The sequence below is a fragment of the Salvelinus alpinus genome, chromosome 4 (assembly GCF_045679555.1).
Source record: "Salvelinus alpinus chromosome 4, SLU_Salpinus.1, whole genome shotgun sequence".
NCBI lineage: Eukaryota > Metazoa > Chordata > Actinopteri > Salmoniformes > Salmonidae > Salvelinus > Salvelinus alpinus.
In genome coordinates, this window is record NC_092089.1 from 102,743,230 (window position 1) to 102,770,885 (window position 27,656).

The window sequence follows — 27,656 nt, forward strand, 5'->3', positions numbered from 1 at the left end:
CGATGAATATGCATGCGGAATTTTGAACTACACTTCTTGGTGTACAGCTACTTCCTGGTTGTGTCTGACCAAAGTCACATGATGTTTTAATGTATGTCACATTTACGCGACGAAACAGGAAACGTTGTAGTCGAGTGTTTTTTGTTTTCAAGCATGGCGGGGGTAGATGGAGAAAAGAAATCGGTATTGGAGATGGTAAGTGTTGCTAACTACTTTAGCGACTAGGGCATGAAAATATGCCTCTGAATAGTTGTCTGAAATTGTTCTCATGTGGTGCCATAATTCGGCTATTGCAGCCTCATCGTGTATTGGCAGTTTTCCACGGTTCGTGTGGAAGAAGACTCACGGGCACTGGTCGTGATTTGACTACAGTAGCGTTATGTCAGACCAGGCACTGTTAACTCAAATACACAATGTACATACTTATTTTAATTGAGCCTGATCCATGCTGCCTGTGTTGCCAGTTATCTAGGGTTTGTTTTGACAACTCGTACATTTAACCGGCAAGAGGTTGACTGTACAACAACCTGTCATTTAGAAAGCAGTCCACTGGGGGCAGTGTTTCCATTATATTTAGTTTATTCAAAGCCCATTACATGTGTGTTTGCGCTACTCTTCCTTGGGTCCAGCAAAATTAAGGCAGTTTATATATTTTTTAAACATTACAATACATTCAGACTGTGTGCCCTCAGGCCACTTCTCCACCACTACCACATATCTACAGTACAATGTGTGTGTGTGTGTGTGTGTGTGTGTGTGTGTGTGTGTGTGTGTGTGTGTGTGTGTGTGTGTGTGTGCGCGTGCTTCACAGTCCCCACTGTTCCATAAGGTGTTTTTTTTTAAACTTTAAAAACAAGGGGAACCACTACTTCAAGGCCTCAGAGCGAGTGATGTCACCGATTGAAACGCTATTAGCGCGCACCACCGCTAACTAGCTAGCAATTTCACATCGGTTGCTTTTGCATCAGTTACCTGATGTGGAATAGAGTTCCATGTAGTCATGGCTCTATGTATTACTGTGCACCTCCCATAGTCTGTTCTGGACTTGGGGACTGTGAAGAGACCTCTGGTGGCATGTCTTGTGGGGTATGCATGGGTGTCTGAGCTGTGTGCTAGTAGTTTAGACAGACAACTCGGTGCGTTCAACATGTCAATACCCCCTCATAAATACAAGTATTGATGAAGTCAATCTCTCCCCCACTTTGAGCCAGGAGAGATTGACATGCATATTATTGTTAACTCTCTGTGTACATTCAAGGGCCAGCAGAGTTGCAAAGAAAAAGCTATATCTCAGACTTGCCAATTAAAAAGAAAAGATTAAGATGGGCAAAAGAACACAGACACTGGACAGAGGAGCTCTGCCTAGAAGGCCAGCATCCCGGAGTCGCCTCTGCACTGTTGACGTTGACTGGTGTTTTGCAGGTACTATTTAATGAAGCTGCCAGTTGAGGACTTGTGAGGCGTCTGTTTCTCAAACTAGACACTCTAATGTAATTGTCCTCTTGCTCAGTTGTGCACCGGGGCCTCCAACTCCTCTTTCTATTCTGGTTAGAGACAGTTTGTGCTGTTCTGTGAAAGGAGTAGTACACAGCGCTGTACGAGATATTCAGTTTCTTGGAAATTTCTCACATGGAATAGCCTTCATTTCTGAGAACAAGAATAGACTGACGAGTTTCAGAAGAAAGGTCTTTGTTTCTGGCCATTTTGAGCCTGTAATTGAACCCACAAATGCTGATGCTCCAGATACTCAACTAGTCTAAAGAAGGGCAGTTTTATTGCTTCTTTAATCAGAACAACAGTTTTCAGCTGTGCTAACATAATTGCAAAAGGGTTTTCTAATGATCAATTAGCCTTGTAAAATGATGAACTTGGATTAGCTAACACAACGTGCCATTGGAACACAGGAGTGATGGTTGCTGATAATGGGCCTCTGTACACCTATGTAGATATTCCATTAAAAATCAGCCGTTTCCAGCTACAACTGTCATTTACAACATTAAATATGTCTACACTGTATTTCTGATCAATTTGATGTTTATTTTGATGGACAAAAAATATGCTTTTCTTTCAAAAACAAGGACATTTCTTAGTGACCCCAAACTTTTGAACGGTAGTATAGGTTCAGAACTTTTATGAAATAGCACAGTTACAAATAAAAGTCAAACTGGATGGACATCAGAAATAGAGGAAGGGCAGGACCAAAAACAAATCAAATATAACTGTTGTAAAATAGATGGTGTCTGTAAAATGTGTATAAGATGTATAAGCTGGAAGTAGAAGCCTAAGTGTTATTGTTTATTAGTTTACTCTAATTAGGGGAGGGGTGGTAGGGTTAGTGGAATAATACAGGAAGGTATATTCTAAAGACAGAGAGTGTGTGTATTTACAATCTGTGTACAATATTTACAGTAGATATACTAGGAATGATATATACAGCAGGATATATGTTAGTGAGCTATATATAAATACACTGTATAAATACTAGAGGTTTTGCTGTTTATATTCAGTCACATTCCTGTAAAGATTAGAGAGGATCTCATGTTAAATACTGTTGAAGTAATATGGCTACAGGTTCATCTGCCTCACCTAAAGCCCATTCTGGTGGGAAGCTGCTATAGACCACCAAGTGCTAACAGTCAGTATCTGGATAACGTGTGACATGCTTGATAATGTATGTGATATCAACAGAGAAGTATATTTTCTGGGTGATTTGGAATTGTGAATTGGAACCTGGAACCTGATTCAGATCATCAGTCAACTTATCAGGGTAGTTACAAACAGCACAGGAACTAAATAATCCACTTGTATTGACCACATCTTTACTAATGTTGCAGAAATCTTCTCTAAAGCAGAATCCACACCCATCAGACATAGTGATCATAATATAATAGCCAAATCTAGGAAAACCAAAGTTCCAAAGACTGGGCCTAATATAGTGTATAACCGATCATACTAGAGGTTTTTGCAATGATTCCTATGTTGAAGATGTGAAAGAATGGTCTGATATGTAAATAGGAACATCTGACGCTGCACTTAAAGCATTTATGAAACTGCTTCTTCAGGTTACTGACAGGCACACATCAATAAACGGACTGTTAGATCTACCAAATCCCCATGGATACATGATGAATTGAAAAACTGTATTGACTGAGCGGGATGATGATATGGGAATGGAAAATAAATCTGGCAACACAGCAGATTGGCAAACGTACAGAGAAATCACGTAACTAAACAAAAAGAAGAAACGATTCTATGGAATAACGATGCATTCTTTAAGGAATGATAGTAAAAAGGAGTAGCTAGGTAGAAATGCTAACTCGGCTCCATCTTTCATTGAGACTGATTCATAACAAAACCCTTTGATATTGCCAACCACTTTAATCATGTTTTTGTTGATTAGCAAAGTTAGGCATGACATACAAAACAACATGCTGATCCTTCATATTCCTGCATAACGGATCAAAATAATGAAAGCTGAGCGCTGTAGTTTTGAATTTGTGTGGAAGAGGTGAAAAATATATTTGCTATCTATGAATTAGGACAAACCACCTGGAACTGAACTTGGATGGTAAGTTATCAAGTTGGTAGTGGAATACATTGCGATGCTATTTGGCACATCTTCTATCTATGCCTAGAAGACGGAGTGTGCTCTCAGGCCTGGAGGGAGGCAAAGGTCATTACGCTGCACAAGAAGAATAAAAGCACCCTATATGGATTAACATCATTTGCCTTATCATGGCTGGACACTTACCTATCCAATAGAACAGAGGGTTTTCTTTCATGGAAGCCTCTCTAATGCAAATTCAGTTGAGTGTGGTGTACCGCAGGGCAGCCGGCTTGGACCATTATTGTTTTACTAATGACCTTCCACTGACCTTGAATAAAGTCTGTGTATCCATGTATGCTGACAACTGAACAGTATACAGTGGGGCAAAAAAGTATTTAGTCAGCCACCAATTGTGCAAGTTCTCCCACTTAAAAAGATGAGAGAGGCCTGTAATTTTCATCATAGGTACACTTCAACTATGACAGACAAAATGAGGGGGAAAAATCCAGAAAATCACATTGTAGGATTTTTAATGAATTTATTTGCAAATTATGGTGCTAAGGTTTAAGGTTAAATTAAAGTTCCGGGTAGAGTACCGGGTGTTAGCCGGCTAGTGACTAAGGTTCAGGGTAGAGTACCAGGTGTTAGCCGGCTAGTGACTAAGGTTCAGGGTAGAGTACCGGGTGTTAGCCGGCTAGTGACTAAGGTTCAGGGTAGAGTACCGGGTGTTAGCCAGCTAGTGACTAAGGTTCAGGGTAGAGTACCAGGTGTTAGCCGGCTAGTGACTAAGGTTCAGGGTAGAGTACCGGGTGTTAGCCAGCTAGTGACTAAGGTTCAGGGTAGAGTACCGGGTGTTAGCCGGCTAGTGACTAAGGTTCAGGGTAGAGTACCGGGTGTTAGCCGGCTAGTGACTAAGGTTCAGGGTAGAGTACCAGGTGTTAGCCGGCTAGTGACTAAGGTTCAGGGTAGAGTACCAGGTGTTAGCCGGCTAGTGACTAAGGTTCAGGGTAGAGTACCAGGTGTTAGCCGGCTAGTGACTAAGGTTCAGGGTAGAGTACCAGGTGTTAGCCGGCTAGTGACTAAGGTTCAGGGTAGAGTACCAGGTGTTAGCCGGCTAGTGACTAAGGTTCAGGGTAGAGTACCAGGTGTTAGCCGGCTAGTGACTAAGGTTCAGGGTAGAGTACCAGGTGTTAGCCGGCTAGTGACTAAGGTTCAGGGTAGAGTACCGGGTGTTAGCCGGCTAGTGACTAAGGTTCAGGGTAGAGTACCGGGTGTTAGCCGGCTAGTGACTAAGGTTCAGGGTAGAGTACCGGGTGTTAGCCGGCTAGTGACTAAGGTTCAGGGTAGAGTACCGGGTGTTAGCCGGCTAGTGACTAAGGTTCAGGGTAGAGTACCGGGTGTTAGCCGGCTAGTGACTAAGGTTCAGGGTAGAGTACCGGGTGTTAGCCGGCTAGTGACTAAGGTTCAGGGTAGAGTACCGGGTGTTAGCCGGCTAGTGACTAAGGTTCAGGGTAGAGTACCGGGTGTTAGCCGGCTAGTGACTAAGGTTCAGGGTAGAGTACCGGGTGTTAGCCGGCTAGTGACTAAGGTTCAGGGTAGAGTACCGGGTGTTAGCCGGCTAGTGACTAAGGTTCAGGGTAGAGTACCGGGTGTTAGCCGGCTAGTGACTAAGGTTCAGGGTAGAGTACCGGGTGTTAGCCGGCTAGTGACTAAGGTTCAGGGTAGAGTACCGGGTGTTAGCCGGCTAGTGACTAAGGTTCAGGGTAGAGTACCGGGTGTTAGCCGGCTAGTGACTAAGGTTCAGGGTAGAGTACCGGGTGTTAGCCGGCTAGTGACTAAGGTTCAGGGTAGAGTACCGGGTGTTAGCCGGCTAGTGACTAAGGTTCAGGGTAGAGTACCGGGTGTTAGCCGGCTAGTGACTAAGGTTCAGGGTAGAGTACCGGGTGTTAGCCGGCTAGTGACTAAGGTTCAGGGTAGAGTACCGGGTGTTAGCCGGCTAGTGACTAAGGTTCAGGGTAGAGTACCGGGTGTTAGCCAGCTAGTGACTAAGGTTCAGGGTAGAGTACCGGGTGTTAGCCAGCTAGTGACTAAGGTTCAGGGTAGAGTACCGGGTGTTAGCCAGCTAGTGACTAAGGTTCAGGGTAGAGTACCGGGTGTTAGCCGGCTAGTGACTAAGGTTCAGGGTAGAGTACCGGGTGTTAGCCGGCTAGTGACTAAGGTTCAGGGTAGAGTACCGGGTGTTAGCCGGCTAGTGACTAAGGTTCAGGGTAGAGTACCGGGTGTTAGCCGGCTAGTGACTAAGGTTCAGGGTAGAGTACCGGGTGTTAGCCGGCTAGTGACTAAGGTTCAGGGTAGAGTACCGGGTGTTAGCCGGCTAGTGACTAAGGTTCAGGGTAGAGTACCGGGTGTTAGCCAGCTAGTGACTAAGGTTCAGGGTAGAGTACCGGGTGTTAGCCGGCTAGTGACTAAGGTTCAGGGTAGAGTACCGGGTGTTAGCCGGCTAGTGACTAAGGTTCAGGGTAGAGTACCGGGTGTTACCCGGCTAGGGACTAAAGTTCAGGGTAGAGTACCGGGTGTTAGCCAGCTAGTGACTAAGGTTCAGGGTAGAGTACCGGGTGTTAGCCGGCTAGTGACTAAGGTTCAGGGTAGAGTACCGGGTGTTAGCCGGCTAGTGACTAAGGTTCAGGGTAGAGTACCGGGTGTTAGCCGGCTAGTGACTAAGGTTCAGGGTAGAGTACCGGGTATTAGCCGGCTAGTGACTGACTAAGGTTCAGGGTAGAGTACCGGGTGTTAGCCGGCTAGTGACTAAGGTTCAGGGTAGAGTACCGGGTGTTAGCCGGCTAGTGACTAAGGTTCAGGGTAGAGTACCGGGTATTAGCCGGCTAGTGACTAAGGTTCAGGGTAGAGTACCTGGTATTAGCCGGCTAGTGACTGACTAAGGTTCAGGGTAGAGTACCGGGTGTTAGCCGGCTAGTGACTAAGGTTCAGGGTAGAGTACCGGGTGTTAGCCGGCTAGTGACTAAGGTTCAGGGTAGAGTACCGGGTGTTAGCCAGCTAGTGACTAAGGTTCAGGGTAGAGTACCGGGTGTTAGCCAGCTAGTGACTAAGGTTCAGGGTAGAGTACCGGGTGTTAGCCGGCTAGTGACTAAGGTTCAGGGTAGAGTACCAGGTGTTAGCCGGCTAGTGACTAAGGTTCAGGGTAGAGTACCAGGTGTTAGCCGGCTAGTGACTAAGGTTCAGGGTAGAGTACCGGGTGTTAGCCGGCTAGTGACTAAGGTTCAGGGTAGAGTACCGGGTGTTAGCCGGCTAGTGACTAAGGTTCAGGGTAGAGTACCGGGTGTTAGCCGGCTAGTGACTAAGGTTCAGGGTAGAGTACCGGGTGTTACCCGGCTAGGGACTAAGGTTCAGGGTAGAGTACCGGGTGTTAGCCAGCTAGTGACTAAGGTTCAGGGTAGAGTACCGGGTGTTAGCCGGCTAGTGACTAAGGTTCAGGGTAGAGTACCGGGTGTTAGCCGGCTAGTGACTAAGGTTCAGGGTAGAGTACCGGGTGTTAGCCGGCTAGTGACTAAGGTTCAGGGTAGAGTACCGGGTGTTAGCCGGCTAGTGACTAAGGTTCAGGGTAGAGTACCGGGTATTAGCCGGCTAGTGACTGACTAAGGTTCAGGGTAGAGTACCGGGTGTTAGCCGGCTAGTGACTAAGGTTCAGGGTAGAGTACCGGGTATTAGCCGGCTAGTGACTAAGGTTCAGGGTAGAGTACCGGGTATTAGCCGGCTAGTGACTGACTAAGGTTCAGGGTAGAGTACCAGGTGTTAGCCGGCTAGTGACTAAGGTTCAGGGTAGAGTACCGGGTGTTAGCCAGCTAGTGACTAAGGTTCAGGGTAGAGTACCGGGTGTTAGCCAGCTAGTGACTAAGGTTCAGGGTAGAGTACCGGGTATTAGCCGGCTAGTGACTGACTAAGGTTCAGGGTAGAGTACCAGGTGTTAGCCGGCTAGTGACTAAGGTTCAGGGTAGAGTACCGTGTGTTAGCCGGCTAGTGACTAAGGTTCAGGGTAGAGTACCGGGTGGTGGTTGTTTAAGGGTCTGATGGAGCAGACAAGGACTGTGTTTAAGGGTCTGATGGTTGTATCTGTGTCTCTAGGTGCAGGCTGATGGAGCAGACGAGGGCTGTGTGACGTTTGTTCTTCATGAGGAGGATCACACTCTGGGGAACTCTCTACGTTACATGGTTATGAAGAGGTTAGTCTCTAACCTCTAACCCTAACTCCCTCTGCTACAACGTCATGAAGAGGTTATTACCTGACCTCTAACCCTAACTCCCTCTGCTACAACGTCATGAAGAGGTTATTACCTGACCCCTAACCCCAGCCTAATACGCTATATGTGGTGTGTTCCTCTGCTCAGACGTTGCTGACGCTTGCCAGATCTCACAATGCCTGGATAGGTATTTTACCTCTCAGCTAACCACATGTTATTGCTATCTGGTGCCCAACGGCACAGTCGACGATTGATGCATGCAATGTCTGAGCAGGGGAACACGACCAAGGTCAAGAAGAGGTTATTACCTAACCCTAACTCCCTCTGCTACAATGTCAGGTTAGTCTTTGATCCCTAACCTCTGACCCTTAACCCTGGGCAACCAACCTCCTTTGATACAGGGCCATAATCCAGCCTTAGCCCCTAGTCCCCGCTCCACAGCCACCGCTGAGATGTTGGTGTTGTCAGTAGGTGTCCACCTTGCCTTTAGGTGGGCTGGTTGAACCTTCGTTGTATTGCTGACTCCTGTAATGCCTCACCGTAGTGATATGTCTTCATGTGTGTAATGGTCTGTTTCTGCTGTGTGTTTAGCCTGGATGTCGACTTCTGTGGTTACAGCATCACTCACCCCTCTGAGAGCAAGATCAACTTCCGTATCCAGACCCGAGGTACGCAGGACACAACTCTCCTCCACCCACTGTGTTCTTCTCTCCTCCACCCACTGTGTTCTTCTCTCCTCCACCCACTGTGTTCTTCTCTCCTCCACCCACTGTGTTCTTCTCTCCTCCACCCACTGTGTTCTTCTCTCCTCCACCCACTGTGTTCTTCTCTCCTCCACCCACTGTGTTCTTCTCTCCTCCACCCACTGTGTTCTTCTCTCCTCCACCCACTGTGTTCTTCTCTCCTCCACCCACTGTGTTCTTCTCTCCTCCACCCACTGTGTTCTTCTCTCCTCCACCCACTGTGTTCTTCTCTCCTCCACCCACTGTGTTCTTCTCTCCTCCTCTATTCTTGCCTGGAACGTGTGTGTGTGTGTGTGTGTGTGTGTGTGTGTGTGTGTGTGTGTGTGTGTGTGTGTGTGTGTGTGTGTGTGTGTGTGTGTGTGTGTGTGTGTGTGTGTGTGTGTGTGTGTGTGTGTGTGTGTGTGTGTGTGTGTGTGTGTGTGTGTGTGTGTGTGTGTGTGTGTGTGTGTGTGTGTGTGTGTGTGTGTGTGTGTGTGTGTGTGTGTGTGTGTGTGTGTGTGTGTGTGTGTGTGTGTGTGTGTGTGTGTGTGTGTGTGTGTGTGTGTGTGTGTTCCAGGTGGGGTTCCAGCAGTAGAACCTTTGAGAAGAGGACTGAATGAGCTCACTGATGTCTGTCAACACGTCCTCAACACCTTCCAGGTACCCTCCGTACTCCCTCCATACTCTCTCCATACTTCCCTCCATACTTCCATCCGTACTCTCTCCATACTTCCCTCCATACTTCCATCCGTACTCTCTCCATACTTCCCTCCATACTTCCATCCGTACTCTCTCCATACTTCCATCCGTACTTCCATCCATACTTCCCTCCATACTTCCCTCCATACTCTCTCCATACTTCCCTCCATACTCTCTCCATACTTCCCTCCATACTTCCATCCGTACTCTCTCCATACTTCCATCCGTACTCCCTCCGTACTCCCTCCATACTCCCCTCCATACTCCCCTCCATACTTCCATCCATACTCCCCTCCATACTTCCCTCCATACTCCCTCCATACTTCCCTCCATACTCCCTCCATACTCCCCTCCATACTCCCTCCATACTTCCCTCCATACTTCCCTCCATACTTCCCTCCATACTCCCCTCCATACTCCCCTCCATACTCCCATCCATACTTCCCTCCATACTTCCCTCCATACTCCCTCCATACTTCCCTCCATACTTCCCTCCATACTTCCATCCATACTCTCTCCATACTTCCATCCATACTCTCTCCATACTTCCATCCATACTTCCCTCCATACTTCCATCCGTACTCTCTCCATACTTCCCTCCATACTTCCATCCGTACTCTCTCCATACTTCCCTCCATACTTCCATCCGTACTCTCTCCATACTTCCATCCGTACTTCCATCCATACTTCCCTCCATACTTCCATCCGTACTTCCATCCATACTTCCCTCCATACTTCCCTCCATACTCTCTCCATACTTCCATCCATACTCTCTCCATACTTCCATCCCTACTTCCCTCCATACTTCCATCCATACTCTCTCCATACTTCCATCCGTACTTCCCTCCATACTTCCTCCATACTTCCCTCCATACTTCCATCCGTACTTCCCTCCATACTTCCCTCCATACTCTCTCCATACTTCCATCCGTACTCTCTCCATACTTCCCTCCATACTCTCTCCATACTTCCATCCGTACTCTCTCCATACTTCCCTCCATACTCTCTCCATACTTCCATCCGTACTCTCTCCATACTTCCATCCGTACTCTCTCCATACTTCCCTCCATACTCTCTCCATACTTCCATCCATACTCTCCATACTTCCATCCATACTCTCCATACTTCCATCCATACTCTCCATACTTCCCTCCGTACTCTCTCCATACTCCATCCATACTCCCTCCGTACTCCCTCCGTACTCCCCTCCGTACTCCCTCCGTACTCCCCTCCGTACTCCCTCCGTACTCCCTCCGTACGCCCTCCGTACTCCCTCCGTACTCCCCTCCGTACTCCCTCCGTACGCCCTCCGTACCTCCCTCCGTACATCCCTCCGTACTCCCCTCCGTACTCCCTCCGTACTCCCCTCCGTACTCCCCTCCGTACTCCCCTCCGTACTCCCTCCGTACGCCCTCCGTACTCCCTCCGTACTTCCCTCCGTACATCCCTCCATACTTCCCTCCATACTTCCCTCCGTACGCCCTTCGTACTCCCTCCGTACTCCCTCCGTACTTCCATCCATACTCCCTCCATACTCCCCTCCATACTCCCCTCCATACTTCCCTCCATACTCCCTCCGTACTTCCATCCATACTCCCTAAAAACTTCCCTCCATACTCCCTCCGTACATCCCTCCATACTCCCTCCATACTCCCTCTGTACATCCCTCCATACTCCCTCCGTACATCCCTCCATACTCCCTCCATACTTCCATCCATACTTCCCTCCATACTCCCCTCCATACTCCCTCCATACTCCCTCCATACTTCCATCCATACTCCCTCCGTACATCCCTCCATACTCCCTCCATACTTCCATCCATACTTCCATCCATACTCCCCTCCATACTCCCTCCATACTTCCATCCATACTCCCTCTGTACATCCCTCCATACTCCCTCCATACTCCCCTCCATACTCCCCTCCATACTACCCTCCATACTCCCATCCATACTCCCTCCGTACTCCCTCCGTACTCCCTCCGTACTCCCTCCGTACTTCCCTCTGTACTTCCCTCCATACTCCCTCCATACTCCCCTCCATACTTCCATCCATACTCCCTCCATACTCCCCTCCATACTCCCTCCATACTCCCTCTGTACATCCCTCCATACTCCCTCCATACTCCCCTCCATACTCCCTCCATACTCCCTCCGTACTTCCCTCCATACTCCCTCCGTACTTCCCTCCATACTTCCATCCATACTCTCTCCATACTTCCCTCCATACTTCCCTCCATACCTCCCTCCATACTCCCCTCCATACTTCCATCCATACTCCTTCCATACTTCCCTCCATACTCCCTCCATACTTCCCTCCATACTCCCTCCATACTCCCCTCCATACTTCCCTCCATACTCCCTCCATACTCCCCTCCATACTCCCTCCATACTCCCTCCATACTCCCCTCCATACTCCCCCCCATACTCCATTCATACTCCCCTCCATACTCCCTCCATACTCCCTCCATACTCCCTCCATACTCCCTCCATACTCCCCTCCATACTCCCCTCCATACTTCCCTCCATACTTCCCTCCATACTCCCTCCATACTCCCCTCCATACTCCCCTCCATACTTCCACCCATACTTCCCTCCATACTCTCTCCATACTCCCCTCCATACTCCCTCCGTACTTCCCTCCATACTTCCATCCGTACTCCCTCCGTACTCCCCTCCATACATCCCTCCATACTCCCTCCATACTCCCCTCCATACTCCCTCCATACTTCCATCCATACTTCCCTCCATACTCCATCCGTACTCCCTCCGTACTTCCCTCCATACTTCCATCCATACTTCCCTCCATACTTCCATCCATACTTCCCTCCATACTCTCTCCATACTTCCATCCATACTTCCCTCCATACTTCCCTCCATACTCCCTCCGTACTTCCCTCCATACTTCCATCCATACTTCCATCCATACTCCCTCCATACTCCCTCCGTACTTCCCTCCATACTTCCATCCATACTCTCACCATACTTCCCTCCATACTCCCTCCATACTTCCCTCCATACTCCCTACATACTCCCCTCCATACTCCCCTCCATACTTCCATCCATACTCCCTCCATACTTCCCTCCATACTCCCTCCGTACTCCCTCCATACTTCCATCCATACTCCCTCCATACTTCCATCCATACTTCCCTCCATACTCCCTCCATACTCCCCTCCATACTCCCCTCCATACTCCCCTCCATACTTCCCTCCATACTCCCCTCCATACTCCCCTCCATACTCCCTTCCATACTCCCTACATACTTCCCTAAATACTTCCATCCATACTCCCCTCCATACTTCCATCCATACTTCCCTCCATACTTCCCTCCATACTCCCTCCATACTCCATCCATACTCCCCTCCATACTTCCATCCATACTCCCCTCCATACTTCCATCCATACTCCCCTCCATACTTCCATCCATACTTCCCTCCATACTTCCATCCGTACTCCCTCCATACTTCCCTCCATACTTCCATCCGTACTCTCTCCATACTTCCCTCCATACTTCCATCCGTACTCTCTCCATACTTCCCTCCATACTTCCATCCGTACTCTCTCCATACTTCCCTCCATACTTCCATCCGTACTCTCTCCATACTTCCATCCGTACTTCCATCCATACTTCCCTCCATACTTCCCTCCATACTCTCTCCATACTTCCATCCATACTCTCTCCATACTTCCCTCCATACTCCCCTCCATACTCCCTCCATACTCCCTCCATACTTCCCTCCATACTCCCCTCCATACTCCCCTCCATACTCTCTCCATACTTCCATCCATACTTCCCTCCATACTTCCATCCGTACTCTCTCCATACTTCCCTCCATACTTCCATCCGTACTCTCTCCATACTTCCCTCCATACTTCCATCCGTACTCTCTCCATACTTCCCTCCATACTTCCATCCGTACTCTCTCCATACTTCCATCCGTACTTCCCTCCATACTTCCATCCATACATCCCTCCATACTTCCCTCCATACTCTCTCCATACTTCCATCCATACTCTCTCCATACTTCCATCCGTACTTCCCTCCATACTTCCATCCATACTCTCTCCATACTTCCATCCGTACTTCCCTCCGTACTTCCCTCCATACTTCCATCCATACTTCCCTCCATACTTCCATCCATACTTCCCTCCATACTTCCCTCCGTACTCTCTCCATACTTCCATCCGTACTCTCTCCATACTTCCCTCCGTACTCTCTCCATACTTCCATCCGTACTCTCTCCATACTTCCCTCCGTACTCTCTCCATACTTCCATCCGTACTCTCTCCATTCTTCCCTCCATACTTCCATCCATACTCTCTCCATTCTTCCCTCCATACTCCCTCCATACTCCCTCCATACTCCCCTCCATACTTCCCTCCATACTCCCTCCATACTCCCCTCCATACTCCCCTCCATACTCCCCTCCATACTCCCCTCCATACTCCCATCCATACTCCCCTCCATACTTCCCTCCATACTTCCCTCCATACTTCCCTCCATACTCCCCTCCATACTCCCTCCATACTCCCTCCATACTCCCCTCCATACTTCCCTCCATACTCCCCTCCATACTTCCATCCATACTCCCCTCCATACTTCCCTCCATACTTCCATCTGTACTCTCTCCATACTTCCCTCCATACTTCCATCCGTACTCTCTCCATACTTCCCTCCATACTTCCATCCGTACTCTCTCCATACTTCCCTCCATACTTCCATCCGTACTCTCTCCATACTTCCATCCGTACTCTCTCCATACTTCCATCCGTACTTCCATCCATACTTCCCTCCGTACTTACATCCATACTTCCCTCCATACTTCCCTCCATACTCTCTCCATACTTCCATCCATACTCTCTCCATACTTCCCTCCATACTCCCCTCCATACTCCCTCCATACTCCCTCCATACTCCCCTCCATACTTCCCTCCATACTCCCCTCCATACTTCCCTCCATACTCTCTCCATACTTCCATCCATACTTCCCTCCATACTTCCATCCGTACTCTCTCCATACTTCCCTCCATACTTCCATCCGTACTCTCTCCATACTTCCCTCCATACTTCCATCCGTACTCTCTCCATACTTCCCTCCATACTTCCATCCGTACTTCCATCCATACTTCCCTCCATACTTCCCTCCATACTCTCTCCATACTTCCCTCCATACTTCCCTCCATACTTCCATCCATACTCTCTCCATACTTCCATCCGTACTCCCTCCGTACTCCCTCCATACTCCCCTCCATACTTCCATCCATACTCCTTCCATACTTCCCTCCATACTCCCTCCATACTTCCCTCCATACTCCCTCCATACTCCCCTCCATACTCCCCTCCATACTTCCCTCCATACTCCCTCCATACTCCCCTCCATACTCCCTCCATACTCCCTCCATACTCCCCTCCATACTCCATTCATACTCCCCTCCATACTCCCCCCCATACTCCATTCATACTCCCCTCCATACTCCCCTCCATACTCCCCTCCATACTCCCCTCCATACTCCCATCCATACTTCCCTCCATACTTCCCTCCATACTCCCCTCCATACTCCCCTCCATACTCCCCTCCATACTTCCACCCATACTTCCCTCCATACTCTCTCCATACTCCCCTCCATACTCCCTCCGTACTTCCCTCCATACTTCCATCCGTACTCCCTCCGTACTCCCCTCCATACTTCCCTCCATACATCCCTCCATACTCCCTCCATACTCCCCTCCATACTCCCTCCATACTTCCATCCATACTTCCCTCCATACTCCATCCGTACTCCCTCCGTACTTCCCTCCATACTTCCCTCCATACTTCCCTCCATACTTCCCTCCATACTTCCCTCCATACTTCCCTCCATACTTCCATCCATACTCTCTCCATACTTCCCTCCGTACTCCCTCCGTACTTCCATCCATACTTCCATCCATACTTCCATCCATACTCCCTCCATACTCCCTCCGTACTTCCCTCCATACTTCCATCCATACTCTCTCCATACTTCCCACCATACTTCCATCCATACTCTCTCCATACTTCCCTCCATACTCTCTCCATACTTCCCTCCATACTCCCTCCATACTTCCCTCCATACTTCCCTCCATACTCCCTACATACTCCCCTCCATACTCCCCTCCATACTCCCCTCCATACTCCCTCCATACTTCCCTCCATACTCCCTCCATACTTCCCTCCATACTTCCCTCCATACTCCCTCCATACTCCCTCCGTACTCCCCTCCATACTCCCTCCGTACTCCCTCCGTACTTCCCTCCATACTCCCCTCCATACTCCCCTCCGTACTCCCTCCATACTCCCCTCCATACTCTCTCCATACTCTCTCCATACTCCCTCCGTACTCCCTCCGTACTCCCCTCCATACTCCCTCCGTACTCTCTCCATACTTCCATCCGTACTTCCATCCATACTTCCCTCCGTACTTCCATCCATACTTTCCTCCGTACTTCCCTCCATACTCTCTCCATACTTCCATCCATACTCTCTCCATACTTCCATCCGTACTTCCCTCCATACTTCCATCCATACTCTCTCCATACTTCCATCCGTACTTCCCTCCGTACTTCCCTCCATACTCCCTCCATACTTCCATCCATACTTCCCTCCATACTTCCATCCATACTTCCCTCCATACTTCCCTCCATACTCTCTCCATACTTCCATCCGTACTCTCTCCATACTTCCCTCCATACTCTCTCCATACTTCCATCCGTACTCTCTCCATACTTCCCTCCATACTCTCTCCATACTTCCATCCATACTCTCCATACTTCCCTCCATACTCTCTCCATACTTCCCTCCATACTCTCTCCATACTCCATCCATACTCTCTCCATACTTCCATCCGTACTTCCCTCCGTACTTCCCTCCATACTCCCTCCATACTTCCATCCATTCTTCCATCCGTACTCTCTCCATTCTTCCCTCCATACTTCCATCCGTACTCTCTCCATTCTTCCCTCCATACTCCCTCCATACTCCCCTCCATACTCCCCTCCATACTCCCCTCCATACTCCCCTCCATACTTCCCTCCATACTCCCTCCATACTCCCCTCCATACTCCCTCCATACTCCCCTCCATACTCCCTCCATACTTCCATCCATACTCCCCTCCATACTTCCCTCCATACTTCCCTCCATACTCCCCTCCATACTCCCCTCCATACTCTCTCCATACTTCCATCCATACTTCCCTCCATACTTCCATCCGTACTCTCTCCATACTTCCCTCCATACTTCCATCCGTACTCTCTCCATACTTCCATCCGTACTTCCATCCATACTTCCCTCCATACTTCCCTCCATACTCTCTCCATACTTCCATCCATACTCTCTCCATACTTCCCTCCATACTCCCCTCCATACTCCCCTCCATACTCCCCTCCATACTTCCATCCATACTCCCCTCCATACTCCCTCCATACTCCCTCCGTACTTCCCTCCATACTCCCCTCCATACTCCCCTCCATACTCTCTCCATACTTCCATCCATACTTCCCTCCATACTTCCATCCGTACTCTCTCCATACTTCCCTCCATACTTCCATCCGTACTCTCTCCATACTTCCATCCGTACTTCCATCCATACTTCCCTCCGTACTTCCATCCATACTTTCCTCCGTACTTCCCTCCATACTCTCTCCATACTTCCTTCCATACTCTCTCCATACTTCCATCCGTACTTCCCTCCATACTTCCATCCATACTCTCTCCATACTTCCATCCGTACTTCCCTCCGTACTTCCCTCCATACTCCCTCCATACTTCCATCCATACTTCCATCCATACTTCCCTCCATACTTCCCTCCATACTCTCTCCATACTTCCATCCGTACTCTCTCCATACTTCCCTCCATACTCTCTCCATACTTCCATCCGTACTCTCTCCATACTCTCTCCATACTTCCATCCATACTCTCCATACTTCCATCCATACTCTCTCCATACTTCCCTCCATACTCTCTCCATACTCCATCCATACTCTCTCCATACTTCCATCCGTACTTCCCTCCGTACTTCCCTCCATACTCCCTCCATACTTCCATCCATACTTCCATCCGTACTCTCTCCATTCTTCCATCCGTACTCTCTCCATTCTTCCCTCCATACTTCCATCCATACTCTCTCCATACTTCCATCCGTACTCTCTCCATTCTTCCCTCCATACTCCCTCCATACTCCCCTCCATACTCCCCTCCATACTCCCCTCCATACTTCCCTCCATACTCCCTCCATACTCCCCTCCATACTCCCCTCCATACTCCCTCCATACTCCCTCCATACTTCCATCCATACTCCCCTCCATACTTCCCTCCATACTTCCCTCCATACTCCCCTCCATACTCCCCTCCATACTCCCTCCATACTCCCTCCATACTCCCCTCCATACTTCCATCCATACTCCCCTCCATACTTCCATCCATACTCCCCTCCATACTTCCATCCATACTTCCCTCCATACTTCCATCTGTACTCTCTCCATACTTCCCTCCATACTTCCATCCGTACTCTCTCCATACTTCCCTCCATACTTCCATCCGTACTCTCTCCATACTTCCCTCCATACTTCCATCCGTACTCTCTCCATACTTCCATCCGTACTTCCATCCATACTTCCCTCCATACTTCCATCCGTACTTACATCCATACTTCCCTCCATACTTCCCTCCATACTCTCTCCATACTTCCATCCATACTCTCTCCATACTTCCCTCCATACTCCCCTCCATACTTCCCTCCATACTCCCCTCCATACTCCCTCCATACTCCCCTCCATACTTCCATCCATACTCCCCTCCATACTTCCATCCATACTCCCCTCCATACTTCCATCCATACTTCCCTCCATACTTCCATCTGTACTCTCTCCATACTTCCCTCCATACTTCCATCCGTACTCTCTCCATACTTCCCTCCATACTTCCATCCGTACTCTCTCCATACTTCCATCCGTACTTCCATCCATACTTCCCTCCATACTTCCATCCGTACTTACATCCATACTTACATCCATACTTCCCTCCATACTTCCCTCCGTACTTACATCCATACTTCCCTCCGTACTTACATCCATACTTCCCTCCATACTTCCCTCCATACTCTCTCCATACTCCCCTCCATACTCTCTCCATACTCCCTCCATACTCTCTCCATACTTCCATCCATACTTCCCTCCATACTTCCATCCGTACTCTCTCCATACTTCCCTCCATACTTCCATCCGTACTCTCTCCATACTTCCCTCCATACTTCCATCCGTACTCTCTCCATACTTCCCTCCATACTTCCATCCGTACTCTCTCCATACTTCCCTCCATACTTCCATCCGTACTTCCATCCATACTTCCCTCCATACTTCCCTCCATACTCTCTCCATACTTCCCTCCATACTCTCTCCATACTTCCCTCCATACTTCCATCCATACTCTCTCCATACTTCCCTCCATACTTCCCTCCATACTTCCATCCATACTCTCTCCATACTTCCATCCATACTCTCTCCATACTTCCATCCGTACTCTCTCCATACTTCCCTCCATACTTCCATCCGTACTCTCTCCATACTTCCCTCCATACTTCCATCCGTACTCTCTCCATACTTCCCTCCATACTTCCATCCGTACTCTCTCCATACTTCCATCCGTACTTCCATCCATACTTCCCTCCATACTTCCATCCGTACTTCCATCCATACTTCCCTCCATACTTCCCTCCATACTCTCTCCATACTTCCATCCATACTCTCTCCATACTTCCATCCGTACTTCCCTCCATACTTCCATCCATACTCTCTCCATACTTCCATCCGTACTTCCCTCCATACTCCCTCCATACTTCCCTCCATACTCCCTCCGTACTTCCATCCATACTTCCCTCCATACTTCCATCCGTACTTCCCTCCATACTTCCCTCCATACTCTCTCCATACTTCCATCCGTACTCTCTCCATACTTCCCTCCATACTCTCTCCATACTTCCATCCGTACTCTCTCCATACTTCCCTCCATACTCTCTCCATACTTCCATCTGTACTCTCTCCATACTTCCATCCGTACTCTCTCCATACTTCCCTCCGTACTCTCTCCATACTTCCATCCATACTCTCCATACTTCCATCCATACTCTCTCCATACTTCCCTCCATACTCCATCCATACTCTCTCCATACTTCCATCCGTACTTCCCTCCGTACTTCCCTCCATACTCCCTCCATACTTCCATCCATACTTCCCTCCATACTTCCATCCATACTCTCTCCATACTTCCATCCGTACTCTCTCCATTCTTCCCTCCATACTTCCATCCATACTCTCTCCATACTTCCATCCGTACTTCCATCCATACTTCCCTCCATACTTCCCTCCATACTCTCTCCATACTTCCATCCATACTCTCTCCATACTTCCATCCGTACTTCTCTCCATACTTCCATCCATACTCTCTCCGTACTTCCCTCCATACTCCATCCATACTTCCCTCCATACTTCCCTCCATACTTCCCTCCATACTCTCTCCATACTTCCCTCCATACTTCCCTCCATACTCTCTCCATACTTCCCTCCATACTTCCATCCGTACTCTCTCCATACTTCCCTCCATACTTCCATCCGTACTCTCTCCATACTTCCATCCATACTCCCTCCATACTTCCCTCCATACTTCCCTCCATACTTCCACCCATACTTCCCTCCATACTCCCTCCATACTCCCCTCCATACTCCCCTCCATACTCCCCTCCGTACTCCCCTCCATACTTCCATCCATACTCTCTCCATACTTCCATCCGTACTCTCTCCATTCTTCCCTCCATACTTCCATCCATACTCTCTCCATACTTCCATCCGTACTTCCATCCATACTTCCCTCCATACTTCCCTCCATACTCTCTCCATACTTCCATCCATACTCTCTCCATACTTCCATCCGTACTTCTCTCCATACTTCCATCCATACTCTCTCCGTACTTCCCTCCATACTCCATCCATACTTCCCTCCATACTTCCCTCCATACTTCCCTCCATACTCTCTCCATACTTCCCTCCATACTTCCCTCCATACTCTCTCCATACTTCCCTCCATACTTCCATCCGTACTCTCTCCATACTTCCCTCCATACTTCCATCCGTACTCTCTCCATACTTCCATCCATACTTCCCTCCATACTTCCCTCCATACTTCCACCCATACTTCCCTCCATACTCCCTCCATACTCCCCTCCATACTCCCCTCCATACTCCCCTCCATACTCCCCTCCGTACTCCCCTCCGTACTCCCCTCCGTACTTCCCTCCATACTCCCCTCCGTACTCCCCTCCGTACTTCCCTCCATACTTCCCTCCATACTTCCATCCGTACTCCCTCCGTACTCCCTCCATACTCCCCTCCATACTCCCCTCCATACTTCCCTCCATACTCCCCTCCATACTCCCCTCCATACTTCCCTCCATACTTCCCTCCATACTCCCTCCATACTCCCCTCCATACTCCCTCCATACTCCCTCCATACTTCCCTCCATACTCCCCTCCATACTTCCCTCCATACTTCCCTCCATACTTCCCTCCATACTTCCCTCCATACTTCCCTCCATACTCCCCTCCATACTCCCCTCCATACTCCCTCCATACTTCCCTCCATACTCCCTCCATACTTCCCTCCATACTTCCATCCATACTATCTCCATACTTCCCTCCATACTTCCCTCCATACTATCTCCATACTTCCCTCCATACTTCCATCCATACTCCCTCCATACTTCCCTCCATACTCCCTCCATACTCCCCTCCATACTTCCATCCGTACTCTCTCCATTCTTCCCTCCATACTTCCATCCATACTCTCTCCATACTTCCATCCGTACTTCCATCCATACTTCCCTCCATACTTCCCTCCATACTTCCATCCATACTCTCTCCATACTTCCATCCGTACTCTCTCCATACTTCCATCCGTACTTCCCTCCGTACTTCCCTCCATACTCCATCCGTACTTCCCTCCATACTTCCATCCATACTTCCCTCCATACTCTCTCCATACTTCCCTCCATACTTCCATCCGTACTCTCTCCATACTTCCCTCCATACTTCCCTCCGTACTTCCATCCGTACTCTCTCCATACTTCCATCCATACTCCCTCCATACTCCCTCCATACTCCCTCCATACTTCCCTCCATACTTCCATCCATACTTCCCTCCATACTTCCACCCATACTTCCACCCATACTTCCCTCCATACTCTCTCCATACTCCCTCCATACTCCCCTCCATACTCCCCTCCATACTCCCCTCTGTACTTCCCTCCCTCCATACTCCCTCCATACTCCCCTCCATACTCCCCTCCATACTCCCCTCCATACTCCCCTCCATACTCCCCTCCGTACTTCCCTCCGTACTCCCCTCCATACTTCCATCCATACTTCCATCCATACTCCCTCCATACTCCCCTCCATACTCCCCTCCATACTTCCCTCCATACTTCCCTCCATACTCCCCTCCATACTCCCCTCCATACTCCCCTCCATACTCCCATCCATACTTCCCTCCATACTTCCATCCATACTCTCTCCATACTTCCATCCATACTCTCTCCATACTTCCCTCCATACTTCCATCCATACTCCCTCCATACTTCCCTCCATACTCCCTCCATACTCCCCTCCATACTTCCATCCATACTCCCTCCATACTTCCCTCCATACTCCCCTCCGTACTCCCCTCCATACTTCCCTCCGTACTCCCTCCGTTCATCCCTCCATACTCCCTCCATACATCCCTCCATACTCCCTCCATACTCCCCCCCATACTCCCCTCCGTACATCCATCCATACTCCCTCCATACTTCCCTCCATACTCCCTCCATACTTCCATCCATACTCCCCCCCATACTCCCCTCCGTACATCCATCCATACTCCCCTCCATACTCCCTCCATACTCCCCCCATACTCCCCTCCGTACATCCATCCGTACTCTCTCCATACTCCCTCCATACTTCCATCCATACTCCCTCCTGTACTGTGTCAGTTATAACAGTAGCGGGGACTGTGTCAGTTATAACAGTAGCGGGGACTGTGTCAGTTATAACAGTAGCGGGGACTGTGTCAGTTATAACAGTAGCGGGGACTGTGTCAGTTATAACAGTAGCGGGGACTGTATCAGTTATAACAGTAGCGGGGACTGTGTCTGTTATAACAGTAGCGGGGACTGTGTCTGTTATAACAGTAGCGGGGACTCTGTCTGTTATAACAGTAGCGGGGACTGTGTCTGTTATAACAGTAGCGGGGACTGTGTCAGTTATAACAGTAGCGGGGACTGTGTCAGTTATAACAGTAGCGGGGACTGTGTCAGTTATAACAGTAGCGGGGACTGTGTCAGTTATAACAGTAGCGGGGACTGTGTCTGTTATAACAGTAGCGGGGACTGTGTCTGTTATAACAGTAGCGGGGACTGTGTCTGTTATAACAGTAGCGGGGACTGTGTCTGTTATAACAGTAGCGGGGACTGTGTCTGTTATAACAGTAGCGGGGACTGTGTCTGTTATAACAGTAGCGGGGACTGTGTCTGTTATAACAGTAGCGGGGACTGTGTCTGTTATAACAGTAGCGGGGACTGTGTCAGTTATAACAGTAGCGGGGACTGTGTCTGTTATAACAGTAGCGGGGACTGTGTCTGTTATAACAGTAGCGGGGACTGTGTCAGTTATAACAGTAGGGGGGACTGTGTCTGTTATAACAGGACTGTTAGATACTATTTACAGTTGCTTATGATTAGATCTCTGCTGTTAAACTGGTAGATGTACCCTAGTATCTGCTGTGTTATTGGGTTAACGTGTGTGTGTGTGTGTGTGTAGAGGAGGGTGAGTGAGTTCAGATCACAGCAGGAGGACGTCATGGAGTGAGGAGCCCAGCGGGAGCGTGGACGGGATATGAAACATACGTCTCTGTATTTTGATCCTAATGCTGTACATTGTTGATAGATAAGCCAGAAAAATGATTTGTTTTCCCAATGAACCAATCTCATGTTGTGTTGTTATTGGACGAGTATCCAGTCGGCATGACTTTCTGTTTGTCTAAACTTTACTAAAGTATTTTATAAGAGAATTGACTCGTTTGTTGTGACTGGTGTGATTTATAAATCCATTAATCAGATGAGGAATGCGTCGCAAATAGCACCCTATTCCCTATATAGTGCACTACTTTAGACCGGGGCACCCTATTCCCTATATAGTGCACTACTTTAGACCGGGGTCCATAGGATTCCATTTGGGACTGTAGAGAGCTGTCTCCCTACAGAGGAACAGACATCAACACCACTTCATGAAACTATTCTGTAGGATCTGTCCGGTCTCAGTTCACCTGGAGTCTGTTGGTGCAGTTTAACTCACAGAACTTTGTTCTGTTGAATGTTTTCCAGACTCTTAACTGATTTCAAATTGTATTGGTCGTGTACACATTTTGCAGATGTTATCGCAGGTGCAGCAAAATGCTAATGTTTCTATCTCAAACAGTGCAGTATATACCTAACAACACACACAAATCCTCAAAAGGAATTTAGAAATATCAGAACGAGCTAAGTCAGTCTGTGCATTCTGAAAGTATTCAGACCCCTTCCCTTTTTCCACATTTTGTAAAGTTACAGCCTTATTCTAAAATGGATTAAATAAATAAAAATCCTCATCAATTTACACAATACCCCACAATGACATCACAATACTCCACGATGACATCACAATACTCCACGATGACATCACAATAACCCATGATGACAAAGAAAAAACTGTTTTAGAAAGTTTTGCAAATGTATCAAAAAAATGTATCTGTATTTACATGAGTATTCAGACCCTTTTCTATGAGACTCAAAATTGAGCTCAGGTGCATCCTGTTTCCATTGATCATCCTTGAGATGTTTCTACAACTTGATTGGAGTCCACCTGTGGTAAATTCAATTGATTGAACATGATTTGGAAAGGCAGACACCTGTCTATATAAGGTCCCACAGTTGACAGTGCATGTCAGAGAAACCAAGCCATGAGGTTGAAGGAATTGTCGTTGAGTTCCGAGACAGGATTGTGTCGAGGCACAGATCTGGGGAAAAGCAGCAAAAAATTACTGCAGCATTGAAGGTCCCCAAGAACACAGTCCTACATTATTCTTAAATGGAAGAAGTTTGGAACCACCGAGACTCTTCCTAGAGCTGGCCGCCCAGATAAACTGAGCAATCGGGGGAGAAGGGCCTTGGTCAGGGAGGTGACCAATAACCCAATGGACACACTGACAGAGCTCTAGACTTTCTCTGTGGAGATGGGAGAACCTTTCAGAAGGACAACCATCTCTGCAGCACTCATACCCCACCCCACTGCTCATACCTCTTGTTCTATAAACCCAGAATACCATTTGTTTTATAAACCCAGAATACCACTTGTAGCACCCTGCAACAGTCAGCAAGGTTATTTGGGGAAAATAGGTTCTTTGTTTCATTTTAAAATTGTTTCATTCCATTATATGTCGATTCTTACTATTAAATATACACTGAGGGAATAAAACATTAAGAACACTTTCCTAAAAATGCGGTCTTAGTGCCACCATCAGTTTGTGGTGGTAAAAGGACAGCTACGAAGAATAAAGATATCAATTCTCTTGACAAATAGTGTTGTCTACAGTTTAACATTAGGTACTCTACCTAAAGTGAGCAAAACCTTGAGACTTCCTTAATATTAAAGATTGGCACCAGCTGTTGTTGACAGAGACACACCCCGCCCCCTGATCTTACCGGAGCCTCCTGTTCTGTCTTGCCGATGCACAGAAAACCCAGCTAACTGTATATTATCCATGTCCTTCTTAAGCCACAACTCAGTGAAACAGGATATTACTGTTTTTAATGTCCCGTTGATAGGATGGTCTTGAACGGAGCTTATCCAGTTTATTCTCCAATGATTGCACCTTCGGTAGTAGAATGGAAGGTAAAGGTGGATTATCCACTCGCTGACGCAGTCTCGCCAGGAATCCAGCTCGTCAACCTCTCTAGTGGCGTCAACTCTTCTTACGAACGACGGGAAATGGTGGGAACGATGGGCCTGGTCCGGGAAGAGCAGTATATCCTCCACATCCAACTCATTACAGAAAAACTCCTCGTCCAGTTTGAGGTGAGTACTCGCTGTTCTGATGTCCAGAAGCTCTTTTCGGTCATAGGAAACGATGGCGGAAACATTATGTACAAAAAAAGTTAAACAGAGCAAGGTTATTATTTATTATTTATTATTATTATTATCCTGAAAGTTAAACAGAGCAAGGTTATTATCCTGAAAGGTGAATTTGTCTCCCAGTGTCTGTTGGAAAGCAGACTGAACCAGGTTTTCCTCTAGTATTTTGACTGTGCTTAGCTCTATTCCTTTTATTTTATCCTAAAAAACTCCCTAGTCCTTGCCGATGACAAGTATACCCATAACATGGTAGAGACACAAACATGCTTGAAAATATGAGTAGAGGTACTCAGTGATGTGTTGTGTTGGATTGGATTTACCCCAAACAACGCTTTGCGTTCAGGACAAAGTTAATTTATTTGCCAAATTGTTTGCAGTTTAACTTTAATGCCTTATTGCAAACAGGGTGCATGTTTGGGAATATTTTGATTATGTACAGGCTTCCTTCTTTTCACTTTGTCATTTAGGTTAGTATTGTGGAGTAACTGAGGATGAATCTACAACATTGTCTTCTCCTATCCCAGCCATTAAAACTCTGAGTGTTTTAAAATCACGATTGGCCTCATGGTGAAATCCCTGAGTGGTTTCCTTCTTCTTGGGCAACTGAGTTCGGAAGGACACCTGTGCAGTGCATTAGGAAAGTATTCAGACCACTTTACTTTTTCAAAATTATCCTAAAATGGATTAAATTGATTTTTTCCCCCTCATCAATCTACGAACAACAACCCATAATGACAAAGCAAAAACAGGTTTTAAGAAATGTTTCCAAATTTCTTACAAATAAAATATCACATTTACGTAAGTATTCAGACCCTTTACTCAGTACTTTGTTGAGGCACCTTTGGGAGTGATTACAGCCTTGAGTCTTGGGTATTACGCTACAAGCTTGACACATTTGCATTTGCCTTATCTCATAAGGCTCCGTCAGGTCGCTCCAGCAGGTATATTGCACTGGTCATCCCCAAAGCCAACACTTCCTTTGGCCACCTTTCCTTCCAGTTCTCTGCTGCCAATGACTGGAACGATGTGCAAAAATCTCTGAAGCTGGAGCCTTATATATCCCTCACTAACTTTAAGCATCAGCTGTCTGAGCAGCTTACCGATCACTGTACCTGTACATAGCCAATCTGTAAATAGCCCACCCAACTACCTCATCCCCATATTATTACTGACCCTCTTGCTCTTTTGCACCCCAGTATCTCTACTTTTGTTTATTACGTTTATTACGTTTGTTTACTCCATGTGTAACTCTGTGTTGTTTTTGTCGCACTGCTTTGCTTTTTTCTTGGCCAGGTCACAGTTGTAAATGAGAACTTGTTCTCAACTGGCCTACCTGGTTAAATAAAGTTGAAATAAAAAATGTAATCTGTGGGGTACAGAAATGAGGTAGTCATTAAAAAATCACCAAATCATGTTAAATACTATGATTGCACACAGAGAGTCCATGCAACTAACGTGACTCAAAGTTGTGCTTGTGAACTTATTTATGCCACAACGAAGTGGTTAAATAGTTATAGACTCAACATTTCAGCTTTTCTATTTTTTTAAATTAATTTGTTGAAATTTCTAAAAACATAATTCCACTTTGACATTATGGGGTAATGTGTGTAGGCCAGTCACCAAAAAACTAAATGTAATCCATTTTAAATTGTGACACAACGAAATGTGGAAAAAGTGGAGGGGTGTGAAAACTTTCTGGGGGCGCTGTATGTTTTTTAAATCAAGTGCCCTGAGTACATCAATCTCAAGAGCCTCGAGTCAAATGGTTCAGTGTTTCCTGTCCCATCGTTGATCTCAGTGGGTTTTTGACAAGACAGCTGTAAAAAGAACCACTCCCCCGATGGTAACAGGTAAAGTCAAGAATATTCGCACGGCAGATTCCTCTGTCTCAACATGTGAAGCAATGCCCTGGCAGATGTTTTCTCACTTTTGATCAGTTCTTTAAACTGGATGACTTTATCTGGACAATAATGTTGCAAATCAGATATATCCTCTGCAGGTTGAGTGTAGACTAATGTAGGTATTGTGAGGAAAATAAAGGCACATTGTTTAAAGTCCAAAGCAGTTGATTAGCTCTTTGTATGAATCATACCTCCTATCCAACTCAGCAATAAGCGTGTCAATCACAACAGTAAACACACCGACAGCAAATTTCTTCTACCCCTAACCCCTGCACATCCACTCGGTACTGGTACTTCCTGTATATAGCCATGTTATT

General features: G+C 47.6%; 1 protein-coding gene across 2 annotated transcripts; it reads left to right on the forward strand.

The window, feature by feature from the left end:
* Positions 1-14: 14 nt before the first annotated feature.
* On the forward strand, positions 15-23,339 carry polr1d (RNA polymerase I and III subunit D). Of its 2 annotated transcripts, XM_071399838.1 has the most exons (5): positions 15-195; positions 7,688-7,785; positions 8,395-8,471; positions 9,103-9,185; positions 23,090-23,339. In XM_071399838.1, exons 1-5 carry the CDS (start codon positions 94-96, stop codon positions 23,135-23,137), a joined length of 408 nt encoding a protein of 135 aa, XP_071255939.1. In that variant the 5' UTR covers positions 15-93; the 3' UTR covers positions 23,138-23,339. The 2 variants fall into 2 exon arrangements, with proteins under 2 accessions (XP_071255939.1, XP_071255940.1); XM_071399839.1 differs by lacking the exon at positions 9,103-9,185 and having other exon boundaries at positions 69-195.
* The last annotated feature ends 4,317 nt before the right edge of the window (positions 23,340-27,656 follow it).